This window comes from Oryzias melastigma, linkage group LG3 (assembly GCF_002922805.2).
Source record: "Oryzias melastigma strain HK-1 linkage group LG3, ASM292280v2, whole genome shotgun sequence".
Lineage (NCBI taxonomy): Eukaryota > Metazoa > Chordata > Actinopteri > Beloniformes > Adrianichthyidae > Oryzias > Oryzias melastigma.
The window spans coordinates 27995971-28012046 of record NC_050514.1 but is presented as its reverse complement, the minus strand read 5'-3'; the positions used below and the strand labels follow the sequence as shown (position 1 = coordinate 28012046).

At 39.3% G+C, this 16076-nt stretch overlaps 1 protein-coding gene across 2 annotated transcripts in view; it reads right to left on the bottom strand.

Moving 5' to 3' along the window:
• Nucleotides 1-19: 19 nt before the first annotated feature.
• Nucleotides 20-16076, bottom strand: part of garre1 (granule associated Rac and RHOG effector 1) — a 39173-nt gene continuing 23116 nt past the window's right edge. The window contains exons 5-15 of one of the 2 annotated variants that reach the window (XR_002921729.2): nucleotides 15783-15878; nucleotides 15481-15642; nucleotides 15165-15323; nucleotides 12045-12142; nucleotides 11679-11804; nucleotides 8131-9212; nucleotides 6494-6659; nucleotides 3977-4114; nucleotides 1825-1900; nucleotides 1337-1744; nucleotides 20-1257 (exon numbers count right to left, since the gene is read on the bottom strand). Coding sequence is in view for 1 of the 2 variants with exons in the window: in XM_024295533.2 (XP_024151301.1) it covers nucleotides 1427-1744; nucleotides 1825-1900; nucleotides 3977-4114; nucleotides 6494-6659; nucleotides 8131-9212; nucleotides 11679-11804; nucleotides 12045-12142; nucleotides 15165-15323; nucleotides 15481-15642; nucleotides 15783-15878 (2421 nt within the window). In the remaining variant the exon portion in view is untranslated. Of the gene's footprint in view, nucleotides 1745-1824; nucleotides 1901-3976; nucleotides 4115-6493; nucleotides 6660-8130; nucleotides 9213-11678; nucleotides 11805-12044; nucleotides 12143-15164; nucleotides 15324-15480; nucleotides 15643-15782; nucleotides 15879-16076 lie in introns of both variants that reach the window. The other variant, XM_024295533.2, reaches the window with a different exon arrangement.

Sequence of the window (16076 nt, the reverse complement as noted above, 5' to 3'; positions counted from 1 at the left end):
TCAGGGCAACAAAATTATCTTTTTTTTCTTTTGTAGAAGCCACTAGTAAACCATTTGACACAGCTGAGAAGCTAACAGTTACAGTCCAAGGTCTGTGATGATGTCTTAAAAAAGGCTGCAACAGTTAGGGAGATAACACAGACAAAAAAAAAAGCAACAAACCCTATTTTTTGATTGTGCAAAGCACATTAACTATAAAAAGATATATATTTATATGTATATACAGCAAACAATTCTCTGTAAACATGTTAAGTATGTTAGTTTTCTGAAAACATGGTGTCATCTCATAAATACAGGCAACATTGGCATCCGCAAACATCACAAAAGGATAACATTCTGGGCTTTTAAATGCAGCCCATCGCCATAGAAACCAAAGGAAGAAGGGCTCGAAAACTCCCCTCCTCACACATTTTAGTGTTTAAGCATGGCATTTTTGGTAACCTTTGTAGATCCATGGTGTAGTTCAAACTCTGTAGGAAAAGATGTGCTTTTTCACATATTGGGAAAGTGGAAAATAAGATGTTTACAATACTACATACAGGTATGGTATAACATGTAAGAAAAATACAAAAATAAAGTTAATACTGTCAAGAATGGTACACAAGAAAATATTGTATTAATAAAACAGAAGGTTTATAGAAGTTGGTGTCAAATCTGGAGAAAAACCCACCGCCATTATTCGAGGAGGAAATGGAGATGTTCTGTCGTCCAATAGGGAGACGGCGTTTGTCAAAAAGCCGCCCCGCCCCTCACCTCTTCAGCACCAATTGTCATCTGAACAACGCTTTGGTTGGGAATAAAATTCTGCAAGTGCTATCAATACCAACATGGCACATTAGTTACAGCTCTGATGAAAAAGTAGTGTTTCTCTCCGATTTCCACCTCTGCAGTGACTTACTATAGTTATGCTGAGCCTGCTCAAAGCCTCTTGATAAAAAGAACTAAATATTTATCTTTTAACTTCAGTATTTTACAAGCTATGAAACAGTAGATGGTAGCTGTACTCTGAGTTATCTTGCATGAGATTTGGCAGTTACAGCTATGTAGACACAGTATATTTATTAGAGGAAAAATGAGGGCATCCCACACCCCCCTCTTCTACACACACACGCGCGCACGCACGCACACACACACACACTTTCAGTTGCAGAAGCAAGTGGGTGACGGCCGTCTCCAACTCTTGTCTGAGGAAAACGTCCGCTCAGCAGACGGAGAAGCGACCACGAGCCGGACCTGCTGCTGGCATGGCACATGCACCTTTCAGAGTTAAAACATGGCAGTTCAAAAATACAGCTTTCTCCGATGATACAAAAAAATGCTGAGCCAGTGTGTGTACTTTAATGTTGCCGGCGCGAGGCTTTGAAATCTTCCAGTTTTAGTGGTGCGGCCCGCTCGCTGGCTCGAGAGCTCCAGCTCATCGCTCCGGTCAGTACTGGTGAAGGTAGGAGGGCCTGTGCTCGGGTTTGAGGGGGAAGGATTTAAAGCCCTTGGTCATGGGTTTATGCTGCTGCTGCTGCTGCTGCTGCTGTTGGGTGAAGGGATATCCGGAGGAGATGCCGGCAGAGGCAGAGCAGTCGCCGGCGGTGGACCACACAGGAGACTGCAGCATCTGCATGGACTCACTCCACTGGGAGGAAGGAGGGATGCTCATCTGGTACAAGGAAGAACTGGGATTGGGCATGGTGTTGGTGTGAGTGGAGTGCTGCCACGGTGCTTTTGGAGGCCAGGTTTTAGTTTTACTTTCCTGTGGAGCACCAGCAGAGAACCAATAATCACGGCACACGTCTAAAAAGTAAAAAAGGTCAATTTTTGCGTATTTTTTACCTGGGTATCGTCTCCTATATGGTGCAGCGGCGGGGAAGGCAGTGTGCACACCTCCGGCTCTCCACAGCTGTGTTTCCTGAGAGCAGACAGGATTTTGAAAAACACTTGATCACAGCTACACGACTGAAGGATAATCAGTCACACACACGTTCATCTACAGCGGAGACTCGACTGTTCCAGTCACGACCTCATGGTCAAACGCCACAGAAGCAGTCAAACTTTAAATGCGTTAGAGGAGTTTGATCATCAGAATTTGAAAAAAAAATGTTTTGCACAAAAACAGTTCACTACAAAACTAATCTTAGCAAGTTTTAAAATATTTTTTTAAGTTAAACCATTAAATCTATGACAAACCTTGTATTTGTGATGACAAAACAGTCCAGTTTAGAAACTTTTAAATTAGAGAGACCGTGTTTCCTCTTTTATAATGAGTTTCGTTTTAAAAATAACCTTTGATAGACAAAATCTTAATTTTTTATAATAGTTAAGGCTGTAAAACCCCTTCGTTTCACACCCTTTTCTCTACTTTAACCTCTCAAATCTTAATAGAAAAATAAGTTAGAGAATTAAAACAAATATAGAAGAATTGTGTAAATTTGACAAACCGAATGCATTCTGTACAGGAGACTGACTTAAATGATCTACAGCCAATCAGGAGGCAGAACAGTGTGCTGGGAAAAACAAATCTGCAGTGAAAGATGAACCATAATATGGCAAAGGAACAATAAAGAATCATTTGTAAAGAACATCAATCTGGAATCATAACTTTTCTCTCTCAAAATTAAATAAATAATTAAATATTTCAGGCTAAAAAACAGAATCCCTGAGTCGTTCTGTGCAGGCTATACATGGATGCTAAAAATAAGTTATGAATCAGCTTTTTTTAATCAATATTTATCGGTAGTAAATTAGTGTAGTAATTACATACAAGTCAGCATTTTTTTATACGTTAATCTCATTTTAATCTCCAACTATTGTCGTGTTCTCAAATAAAACGAGGGTTCAACTCTTTACTTGCATGAACGTTTAATTTGAATTTACACGAAGACACCTCTCACATCACTCATTCAGTGCAGCTGAATGTCCTGCCTTTTACAGCGTCGCTGCTGTGATGTCATCAATGTGCGACCTTGTAGTTCTTAACATAACTAACCTAAAGCAAAGCCACAACGCCACAGCTATTATCAGAAAGGTAAGGCGGGGTGTCAGAATCCAGGTCTTTGCAGGCTCGTGTCCTACATGTTTTCCAACCAACCTGCCACTGAAGCTCCTTACTGGTCAATCACACCTGATCCAGGTAATCAGCAGCAGAAGAGGCGGGGTTTCTGAACTCCTGAGACCTGGAGTTTGACACTCCTGATTTAAGAGGTTTACATTATCATAAGTTCATGGGGTTGATCACATGGGACAGTAAAATGTGAAATAAGATATGTCATTTTATATATTATTGTATTAAGTCAGTTGTGTTCATAATTTTTTGGATCCCTCCAAAAACTGTTTTTAATTGTTTAATTAAGCCTCATTTCCACTGGTCCGGTCCAGTCGGATATTTTGAGCGTTTCCATTGTAAAACGTACCCATTAAACGTCTCAGAGGGCCCCATCCGTTGTACGTTCACAGAAAAATATTAATATTCATTCAATTTAAATTAGATTCATTGATTAAAAGTCATGGTTAATGAATCTCACAAAAATGAATTGTATGACAGCACTAATGATCAATAATAAATTCCAAAAACATTTATTTTCTTTTTTTATATTTATATTAACGTTGCAGTCCATGTTTTTTCCTTCTCCTGGGACATTTTGTTTGTAGCTACAATACACAAAAAAGCTCAATATTTGTCGGTGGAGATGCTAATAGGAAACACTGCAGCCATAAACTAACTCTAAACCAAGAAAATTTGATGTTGAGTTTACAGCTTTTATTATTGTAGATTTATTGCATATAAAACAGAATAATAAGTCCTAAAATATTACAAAAACCTTAAATAATTCTGGTTCCAATAACAGAAAAGTTTGTAAAGTTGCTTTGACTATCAGGTAGAGCTCTACTTTTAGAATCATTTATCTGCATTTTCAACATTTTTAGGTTTTGAGTCCAAAAAAATCCTCCTTTGGGAATCTGAGTAGTTGTAATGCGGATACTTTACCTCCTCTGTTTAACTGCAGCCACCAGGTCTGGACCGTTGAACATGGAGAACAGGCTGTCGCCGTTGGCTGAAGACGCCTCGTCACTGGAGCTGGCCGAGTCCCCCTGATTGGCCGACCAGCTGCTGTTTATGGGCTCACTGAGGACAAAGCGTTAGCAGCTTTTACCTCATCATTACCTTAAAAAGCATTTTACATGCATGATACCAGAAATACAGGATTCCCTGTAAAATAACTATGTGCATTCAGGATGATACGACTGATTAGTTGATCAGAGCGACGGCTGCTTGTTTACCTGCTTCACTGGATTAGTCAGTAACTATGATTAAGTCTCACACACAACTAACATTTAAGACATCTACTGCTTTAAGATGAAGTATTAGCAGGATCTGCTCTGCTCCTGAATCCAAACGAAGATATTAGACCGACAGTCGAATGCGTGTTATCAGAGTTGTTATCAGAGTTGTTATCAGAGTGCCTCAGGCTGCAAACATGCTCTGATTTCATCTGCAGCAGAGCCATGAAGAGCCTTAAATGGAGGTGAAACCAGGAACAAGTTCTCTCTGCGGTAAATGCATCCCCATCAGATAAAAAACAGAGTTTGGTTTAACCCCATTGTTTGCAGCCGAACAACTTATAATAGTCGGATATTCACGATCTGTTCCTAAAATGTAAGACTGAATCGCAAACATTCAAGAGCTTCACAAAAAAAAAAAAAATTGCATATAGCTGCACACACTGAAGGATGAGCCTGTTTAAAATATTGTTTTAACTATATGCTGTGATGTCATATTTCATCTATTTGTATAGCAAGTGCTTTTGAATTTGAGTTTTATTGCACGTTTTTATGCTTGTTTACATCATGGCCTACAGATGAAAACTAGTCATTGGCTAATTCTGTCTTTTTAAACCATGTTTAATTATGTTGTTTTTTTTCTTTTTACAATAGCACTTTCTTCTTTAAAATAACTTTTTAAAAAATATTATTATTAATATTTGTGAGGATTCACAATCCTTATAAAAACAATTTACAAAAAAAACAATTTCAGATAATGTCATCATTGCTCTAAAATTACAGAATAATGTTGTATTTTGTGTATATAAACTAAACTTTTCTACTCTTCCATTTATTCTTCCACAACTGTCACAAGAAGTAAATAAATTTTCAAAGTAAAGTGTTGGTGAAGATTTTCATTTTTAAATCAAAACTATAAAGTATTTTTCATAGTTGAAATAAATTGTAATTAGTAACGTAATTGGTTACTTTACTTAAGTTAATGCATGAAATTGTAATTAAATTACTTTACTAATTACCTGTTTGAAAAAGTAAATCTCTACTAGTTACTTTACTTTTTTTCCACTCATATAAAAATTCTCCAAGGAAACAGCTCGCACAATCGAGATCCGTTTGTCTTTTATTTAACTGTATTTTTAAACCAATGGCCAAAGTATGACAGAGGTTCAAGACTTAACCCGACTTTATTAGGATTAGACAACAATGTGAAACACTACAATAAGTTACAACACATGTGGTCTATACCACTGCTCAAAGTTTGAAGTAGGACAACAAATTATTACGCCTAAATTCATCTGGATCAAATCTGAAACTAAGCACTATTGAAAACACACAGAACTATTAAATGTTCGTTATTACTGATTTTATGTACTCCTTTACAGTGAGTTGCACCTCTCTGTCTCTCTACATCTGTGCTCAGTTCTGCGCTGCTGCGGTTTCTATAGTCCAGTAATTGCAGTTTATTAACAAAATTTGAACTGTTATTTGTTGCGTTCTCCGTTACTGACAAACGTCATTAAATTACAGTCATTCGTTACTTCGTTACACTGATTGTAATTCAATTTTCTGAAATAACTTGTAAAAGTGATTTTTTAAAAATATAGCTGACAATTTGAACTTTATAACATCTTATAAATGATAATTTAAGAATGTTTAGAAAATCTTGTGATGCGACTTCATGAGAGTGGAGAACGGAGCGTGTCTGTAAAATGTTCATCTAAAGTCTGGGAGTTGTTGGGTTCTTACACAAAAAAAAGAAAGAAAATAAAAGGTTAAATTTGAAAAAAACAGTTCGATATAAGGACAGAGTGTTTTGTACTTGTTCAATTTATATTTAGGTGTTGCTATGTCTTAATTAAGTCTTCTTTCTACTGTAACTGCAGTCAGCTAAACATTAAGGATGGAAACTTTTTCAGGATTTGTTGTAAAATGCTACAAAGGAAAAGTGACGTTCATGTTTTGTTTACTGTTGAAGTTAACCTGAAAGTTGATGGAAAAACCTTCAACTGTGACATTTTTTAAGAATTTATTTCTTTTTTAAGTTTTTATTTTATTACCCGTCATGTTTTGTTGATTCTGATCTGCTGTTTTACATTAAGATATAACATATAGTGTTTAAATACATATTCATTTAATTTCCATGCTTATAGTGAAGATACATATATCTTTGTTCGTCAAAATGTCAGAGCGCCTGATCAACTTTCCAGAAAGCAGGAGCACCTACCCCTCGCCGTAGAACTCTGGGTGGGACCAGGGCCGGTGCTGCTCATCAGGCATTGGCCAGTTGCTGCGAGGATTGCTGGGGTGGCGGATGTGCTGCACCTGCCGTTTCTGCTGCATGGCCTGACTGACGCCGGCGACGTAACGGGCGAATTCTGGATCGGAGCCAACTGCACACACAGAGAGAGCATGGATAAACAAAACCGAGAGTTTCTGACCCGCTCAGCTTTTCTCTTTCTGCTCCCCCGAGCTCAGTCCATTTAGCCAGACTGTCTACCGTGGCAGAAAAATCACAATAGCCGTAAGTCAACTCGGTATAATGGAGCTGACTGCGTTCGAAAGGGTCTGCTGTCCTGTAAAAACCCAAACTGACAAACTCTAAATTCAGCGTCTAGCTTCTTTCTTCCACCTGCAGATAAAAAGCTTCTTATTTGACCTGCATTCTCTACTTTATCCAGCTAAAAAAAGAACACGTTATCTCTCTAATTAAAAGACATGAACACAAACATTATACACGGCCGCTGGCATAACATGCTTATCACACAGATGGTACACTGCCTGTCCAATCTTCACAGAAGTTTTTTGATGATGCAACTAAGATAAGAAACTTTTTACAGGCCAACAAAAAACACGTTGGAGGACTATCAATCACTGGAGCGATAAGACTCACCAATCTTGACTGAACACATAGCTTAAAGTCCCACTCTGATCGTCGGTTGATCTGTTTTCCCAGTTGATTTAATTATTATTATGCTGTTTTTATCCAAAATATTTTTAAAAAGTCAGTGCAATTTCGTGCAACACAAAAGGAACCAGCCAGTTGTACAGCTTGGATCCAGATTCCAGTTCAGATGAGGAGATCAGACATACATCTATCATCGTCTGCTCCCGATTCACGACAATTTAAATAAAAATACTCAAATATATTTTTAATCTATCTTTAAATATGTCCTCTATCATTAGTAAAAAGCCACAAGAACATGTTAAAAACCCAAATATTTACAGTAGAAGTTCAGGGGTCGGAAACCTTTAAAAGTAAGTTTAACTTTAACCTTTAAGAAATTAGGATTTGCATTCATTACCTTTTTTTAAATAAATATGAATTGTCAATTTTTTGCCACGAAAAAAACAACAAAAACACCAATAGTTTTCTATGTTTGACAGACACTCAAATAACTTATTTTCAAAATAAATGACGGTCTGTTCCAAACAGGATCCTGTCAGTGCAGCTTTGGACAGCTAGTAACCAATGTTCTGCAGCATAAGATGAAATGTGCTTTAACTCATAAAAGATCAAACTTTTTACCAAAGTTTAACATTGCATTTAAAATCTGTTCATTCTGGAGGTAGAGTTGGGTAAAAACAAAAAACACCTCAGCCATCAATTTATAAATGTAACTAATCTGAATTAAATAAATGCTAATTAAGTAATCCTTACTTAAAAAAAAAAAAATGATATTTTCTTTTTCTTTTATTTATTTTGGGTTATTTTTCCCCTCTTTATCCTCAGTAGTCTTACACTGCTGGGTTTTGTTATTTTAGTTTGGACCTTGGTAGTCTTACTTTGCGGGCTTTGTTTATTTGTTTTCAGGTTGCAACAGACTGAAAATCGTGGTGTTAGGGGTCCAGAGTCGATCTTACCTGCTGGGTCAAAAGGCAGCGAGTCTCCCAGAACTCCGAACACCCCCTCACTCTGGTCCCTGTTCGGCCAGGTGTTGTTGCGGGGCCCCTGTGGCTTCTGGCCTAGCATCTCCGACATGACGCTGTCCATGTAGGTGCTGACCAGGCCCAGGCTGTACAGGTCTGAGCTCAGGTCCGGAAGTCCCGGGGATCCCCACTGCCCGATGGGACCCAGTGGAGACAGTCCTGCTGGCGGCCGCTGCTGTGGATGCTGCTGGCCGGAGGTGCCCAGCCATTTGCTCGTCACTCTCTGCTGAGGGAGGACCTGTGGGGGGGTCTGCTGAGGCGGGAGCTGAGGTGGAGGAGGAGCCTGCTGCTGAGTGATGGGCTGCAGAAGATGCTGGTAGAACTGCAGGGCCTGTGGGGAGGACTGCTGAGGAGGAGGCGGCTGCTGCTGCTGCTGAGGCTGTTGCTGTGAAGGAGGCGGCTGCGGTTGAGGCTGCTTTTGAACTGCGGGTGGAGGCGGCTGCGGCTGCGCTGGGGTTTGCAGGGCACTGTGAGACATAGACTGGGCAGCCAGTGAAGGACCGCTGGGGGGCTTCATCTCTGTAGGGTTAGCTGAAGCCACAGAGTTCCTCCTCTTCACCAGCGGTGAAGCTTGCTGGGATTTGCCCATGTTAAATCCTGAGAGAAAGTCAATGACGTCCTGCATCTCTTGGTCGGTGGGCAGGTTCATCCCCTGCTCGTCAGCCCCCGATCCGTTAGCCAGATGGTTTTGCTGGGTGGAATCGGGAGTGCAGGACAGGCCGCCCATTTGAAGGATACTCTGCAGCCTCCCTTCACTATGAGCCAGGCCTTTGGCCTTGTCCTCAGAGCTACTAGAGGTCATCACGCTGCGAGACGGAGTGCTCGGGATAGAATAGCTGCCTCCACTGTTGGAGCTGGATGAGACTTTCTTGGTGAACTTGGAAGTCAGCTTAGATATAGTTTTCGGCAAGCCACTGGAAGCTTTGGAGCTGGGGCCCACGGGAGAGTCTGTCGGGCTGCCGTAGTCTGGGGTCTCTCGCTGCAGCTGGATCTGAATTGTAGGCAAGGCTTGCTCCCTTCAGGTAAGATAAAAACACACAGTTGATTTAGTAGACATCAGGAAGGTGTAGGGACAGGTACCATTACTGACAAATATGATACTACCAGTACCATAAATAAACTAGGGGTGTGTATTGGCAAGAGTCTGGCGTTACGTATACCGATACATGTCTCACGGTACAATACATTGCGTGATATATCCCAAAACTGTAGCAGAACAATTTTCCACTTTATTATTTTTTTTTTTAAAGAGTATAACTTAGAAAAAAAACTACTTGGATATTAATACTTTCATTGTAATAAAATGGTAAAATTCTTTTTATTTAATGATCATTATTAAGCACTGCAACTGTATCTCATATAAAAGTTCCTTTTACCCACAAACTCCTGGTGCTTCTTTTTGATAAATAAAAAAATGTTTGTTCTTAAAGGGAACAGTCAAAATTAGGAGTATTTGAGATCATGCAGGCGGATGCAGCGCTGAGCAGATCACCTGGTTTGCAGTGCATGTTGGGTAGTTTTGACTCTTACGTCACTTCTCAAATCATCATGAAAAAAAGAGTCGGCCTATTCAGGCAGGTGCAGCTGGAAATGTGGTGCTGCGCTGGCTGCAAGCCGCCTTAATGACTGCAAAACAATGCATTGTGGGAAACGGTGTCCTGGCAGTTCTTGCACTTCGACAATATGCTGATCAGAAATGACTGGCGCTAAATGAAGGTAATTTGAGCATTTGTAACTCTTTCTGGAAAGTAGTGAATCACTGATGTAAAAATAAACAATATTTCCAATCATCTTTGGTTGTGTGTGTTATTGTTGCCTTTAAAAGTTAACTTTAATTTCAATTATATTTATTTTTCTGGGACAGTAGAAGTTAAAATAACTCAGCGGCTATTTTTTATCTGCTGTCCACGGACAGATGCTAAAAATTATAATAAAAACATAATTTATACTAAGGAGGAAATTCAACGAAATATTAAGGACAATGTTCCCGTTCAGTCCTGCTGTTCGCCTTTATCTCAGGCGCCTTTCTCCGCCTGCAGCCGCCTGGTCTCGCAAGTCATCTCAAACACACCTATTGTCTGATTTCCCCAAAAAAAAAAAAAACAATGAATGTGCCTTAACCAATAAGGTTCTATAAGCATGATTGAGTAAATAAAATTCTGTTCATTTCCATCATAGCTAAAACTAGCTTTTAAACTGTTCAGGAGCCTGAACGGTGCTTGAACGGGAACTTTAAAAATGACGGGGGAAAAAAGCAGATTCTTTCTAGAAACATTTCAGTGTGATGACAGGATGAAGGAGAATGCTTGATTGTGTCTAGGAGGCTTTATTTACATGACAGAATACACTGTAGCTCTGTTTACTCACATTATTATTATTATTAACCTTTATTTAACCAGGGTGGGTCCCATTAAGATTTAAACCTCTTTTTCAATGGAGCCATGAGCAAGAATCAATACAACAATAAAATATAACTTGTGTTAAACACATACAGCAGAGTTACAATGGTGATTAAAATTTCATATAAATTAATTAGTTAAAACATGTAGAATTTAAACAGTGCTTGTAATATGTGGAAGTAAACACGTATTTCACTGCTAATCGCTACAACGTCGGCCGTTTTTCAAAGTGTTTTACACGTCATCAGGTCGCAAAACTAGAATTTATAGCTGTGAAGTTTGGTCCGCTTCACCAACAGCATTTTGACAGAGGTTCTGTGCATGACCTGTTGCGCAGCTGCACTGCTTCACTCGTTCTTATCTCGTGTTTTATATGATACTGGCAGCAACGTGGCACAGAGTTTCGGTTTGGTACTGAGCCCAAATAAAAACGAATTAGTACATGTCTCATTACAACAAAAATCACGAGGCGGACTGAACATTTTACACAAGCTGGCTCTCGTGGGCCAACTAGTGTTAACTAGTGGTTGGAGGTTTACGTGGAAAACAAAAGTATGATGCTGAAGGATTCTCACAAATAATTAAATATCGTCATGTCAGCATTTTAAATCGATACAAGAATCACCAAATAAAATATGATATATAGGGGAGTTGATTTCCCCCTGCGCCCATAATACAAACGTGAATTTCAGTGCTCAGTCACTTTTATTCTTTTTAGTTTTGCTATACAATTCTAGTCAATCATTATACTTTTCCAGCAAATGTGGGCGGGCTCATTTAAGAATGGGTGGGGCTGTGAGAGTGGACGGAGCTTCAGTCAGAAAGCCAAAAGTGACAAGTGTAGCGATGAGCGGTGAAATATGTGATTCAGCACTACAGTGTAGACTGTCAGAAAGAATAAAAAAAAGCATCTTAGACACTTTCATGCTGTGACGCTACTTCCTCTTTAAGAGTCAAGTTTATATTTATGAAGCATCGCTTTGAGCACCAGAACCATTTCAAAAGTTCGGCACCGGGACTGCATAAAACATGGGTCATTTGATTAAATAGATGGAAAAAAAAAGTTCCTCTCCAGGCACTCACTTCCTGTCTTTCCACCTGTTGATGTCAAACACAGCTGTGTAAAGCACATCCACTAGTCCAAGTGTCTTCTCTGGGTCGAGGCTTCGCTGAAGCAGAGACATGGTTGCTGGATCCTCCTTCAGACACCTGAACGTCCACGAAAGACACAACAGCACAGGAAAAATAAGGTGTGATATCATAAAAGTAAACTTTTCATTAGGTTGATTTTGAAGAAACTCCTTATATCCAACTGAAGTGACTTTTCTTTAAATTTCTGCACACATGATGACAGTTCAGGTATTTAAGGTGTTACAATTCGTACTAACACCAATGCTTGAGAACCAGAGGAAAGAAAAACTTCTCTTTAAAAATAATCAGAACTCTCACCATGTAGAGGGGACCTGGACCACAACTTTGGACCCCTCCAGACTGATCTGAGGAGCGTAGGCCTCCTTGTTCTCAATCTGAGCTGTATCAACCACCACCTGTTGGAACACGGAAACAAACCAATCAACCACCACTGGTTAAGCACTAGTTTTTGTGACAAGGATGCTGGTGTGAACTTAAATAACGTTCACACATTTGTCAACAAAAACAAACTGTTCTGAAACTTTAAATAGATGTAGCTGGATTCAGCAGAAGCCAAAAGTCAAAGTCTTCCAGCCGTTATTTCCCACAGAGCAGCGAGAGGCGGGTCAAGGTGAGGAAGTCGACCGCTTTCAATCAACTGCAGTCAGACAGACGAGCCTTCCTGCTCACTGAGAGCCGCATGTATTCAGAAGTTCTGTGAAAGTGGCCTTGGCTCCTCGACAGCCATGAAACCGCATCACAAAGAGGGAGAGAAGGAGGGAGGAGTTCATTTCCTGGATTGCAGGAAGTAGACTCCATTGTTGTTATGAAAAAAATATATAAAACAGGTGCATCCTTCTAAAAATCCAGGTTGGTTTGAGAAAAACATGGTCATTGAAGATCCTCTTTTGATCTATTTTGAAAATGATTATGCTGGTTTTAGCCAAAAAAAACGTCTCCAAACTAATTAGTATTGGTGCAACAAAAATGGCAAGCAATAATGAAGCTATGTAGTCATACAGTTTGGAGTCAGATCCCAGTTCAGACGATGAAACAAAGACGTTTTTATTTATTTGTCTACAAGAGGAAGCATCAGAATGGAGCAGAGCTCTTTTAAAAACACTATTTTTTAGCTGCTCCTCATTCACGATTTGAAACAAGAAATAATAAATGTCCTCCATCATCAGAAATTTGTCACAAGAACACGTTAAAAACACATTAAAACACAAATTCTCATCATCAGAGTGGGTCTTTATTACATCTGAACGGCACCAAAAATATCACCAGAAATGGGAGAGAAAAAAAGATTTTTAATCTCAATAAGAATTCTCTGGTTAAATAAAAGTAAAATAAAAAAAAAAAAAAGAAAATGGTTTTCTTGCAGCCATAATCATCACCTTAAAATAATCAACCAGTCTTTTGTCTAGAAGCTGCTAATGCGTTTTTTTGCAACTGAGCGCAAAGTTCTGGGTTTGGTCTCCCCTAAAAAGTGACTAGATGAGTCTGAAATATGAATTCCAACCACCGTACTGTCCTAACCTTCTCTACTATTAGACATCAGTTTAAATTCTGGCTCTATTTGTACTCAAAGGCAGTTCTTTATCTCTGCTAGCTTGTTTAGTGTCATCAGAACGAAATATTTGAATAAAAAAAATTTCCAATAATTTGCTGCTTCTTTACCAACGGGTTGGATTTTAATAATTTAAAATTAATTACATGTAAAATCAAATTAAATTAACTTTAAATGTTGTTCAACTTCTTCTCGTTAACCTATTTATGCATTATTTGAGATAAAAAAAAAAAACGAATCAGCAGTAAATAGTGCAAACAGTTTCCCTGATAAACTTCACATGAAGTAAATACTACAAGGATGCTTTTAAACTCCATTGTCAGGAGAAAAATGTGAATCCATGAATGAATGTGTGAGATTCTGAGTGACGGGAGGACCTATTAGTCCGTGGGATCTATTCTGGGCTGGGTGGTGACAAGGGGTGAGTGTAAAGAGCTTATTCATCATCGGGGAAGGCTACAGTAGAGGAAAAAACACTGCAGAGACATGCAAGTGTTAGGAAGGCGGGGCTGTGAGCACCCCCCCCTTCCAGGCGGAATTATCCTCTCCTCATGCTGCTGGAATGTTTCTTCCCCTTTGTCTCTCCGTGGCGTTTGTTTACACCTCGGAGCCGGCGGACAGATCTGCTCAGCATTCTCACAAATCAAACAAACAGCGGGAAAGAGGCTAGCCAGCCCAGGAGCACACTAATGCCTCACTAAGAGAGTGAAATATGACAGGTCTGTTTACAACCGTTAGCACTTCTTTGTGGTGTTTGCAAACAAACATAATTCAGCAAGAATATGAGTCTGCCTTTTCCCCAAAGACAAACTTTTTTAAGCTTTTAAGTGTAATATGATGCTAATTCATGAAAAATAACCCCAAATCTCTGAGCACTAGTCCCTCCCAATACACGAAAATAGCCAAAATAGAGGACCAGCCTCTAAGCCTCTAATGAGTTCATAAAAAAAAATCGTATTTCATAAGAAACTGTTCCTTAGTGTGCCAAAAGTAATATACTATCACATACATGGATTAGGGCTGTAACGAGTACTCGGATACTCGCCATCTGCTCACAAGAAATTTGAGTATGAATATTCAGACGTTGCGAATTGGCAATCTTTATAAATATAGTAGAGCGTAGTAAAAATATAATTTGGGAGCCATGTATTTATAGCTCTAAAATGTAGAATATTGTTGGATTTTAGGTTTATAAATGAAAAAAAAGCCAAATGTCACCAGAAACAAATACATTTTCAAAATAAAGTGTCGGTGAAGCTTCCTGCTTTCAAAGTAAAACAAGCGAGTGTTTTTCTCTGTTAAAAATGAGACTGAAGTTCCGCTTACTAACATAAGCTCTGAAAAACAAATTAGCTTTAAATTTTTATACCTGTTTTGCATCAAAATGTAATGCTTAATACTTAAAGTATTGCAGAACTTTGAGCATGGAAAAATGTTGAGAAAGTTTTTAGGATTTGTTGTTAAATGATCCAAAATAGTGATGTTTATGCTTTTTATGTTGTTTATGTAACTGCTGAACTTAACCAGAAGGTTGACAAAAAAAAAATAGTTTAAAATGAAAAAAAATGTTTTTTATACTGATCTCCTGTTCTAAATGAAAGGTATAAACACTGGTGATTTGATACATATAATTTGTAATTTTATTCATCAAGTATGAGACATACACATAGCAATTAACATATTAAAAAGTGAGAATTGTGGTTCGATTTGTGAATCGCTGAGCTTTATTCATCATTCGACTTAGAACGCCACCTAAGTAACGATCCACAGCCCTAATATGGAAATAGTTCAGTCCGAAAGGCTTAGAATAGCATGATATAGGCCCTTTAACTGGCCTCTTTTTGTCCCTCATCAGCAGCTGTACTCACCAGACCGGCCTGAGCAAACAGCAGCTGGACAGCGGTCTTGCAGGCTCCTCTCCAACTGGAAGGGCAAACCTGGTTAAGGACTTCTGTGACTGGAGAATCGTCTCTGTGCGTCATTCCATTCTGTCCCAGCGCCTCCTTGATCAGCTGCAGCATCGTGTGCTGAAAAGAAAACACGGTGGATCACAAACATCTGCTGGTGTTACGCTACACACAAATAACATGACCGCATGACCTCAGATCATCACTCAAACAACTGAACGCTCCTCCAAAAGTAGAAACAGTTGAAAATATGGAGAGTGATGAAGCCCTGACGTACAGTTTTCAATTTGAGGTTTTCGGAGGCGGACTCGTTGAAGGACACCCCCTTGAGGAAGTGTGAGCCGATCTGAACGGGGATGGTTGGCAGCTCGCACTGGATGGGTTGTGAGGTGGTCTGCATCCTGCCGGCCTGCTGAGCCTCCGCTTCACTGCAACAACCCTGCACAGACACACAAACGTGCACAAAGATTATGCACATCTCTAATGTACGTATCCCTGTTGAGGAAGTGCTCTGAATAGCAAGCCAATCTATAAATGAGTTTGTGAATCTTTGAGGAGCATTTGATGGAGAAGACTCACCTGTAAAGCTGCCTCCACAGCTTTGGGGTTGAGGTGAAAGCCCCCTTTTAGAGCATACTCACTGTGGCCCAGACTCTCCAATGCCACTTTATAAGCCTGGAAGAGGGAGGAAACATTTGATTTGCAACAAAATCTGCACAATGTTTAACTTGTCACATTTACTTTAAACACTTTAACAACACAACTTTAGCTCTAGCTTGAACAGGTTTTTGCAATTCCAATAGATTTTTTCAATAAATAGATGCTACTAAAATGTTGTTTATTTTATTTTGTTTTATTTTGGAGAGTAAAATG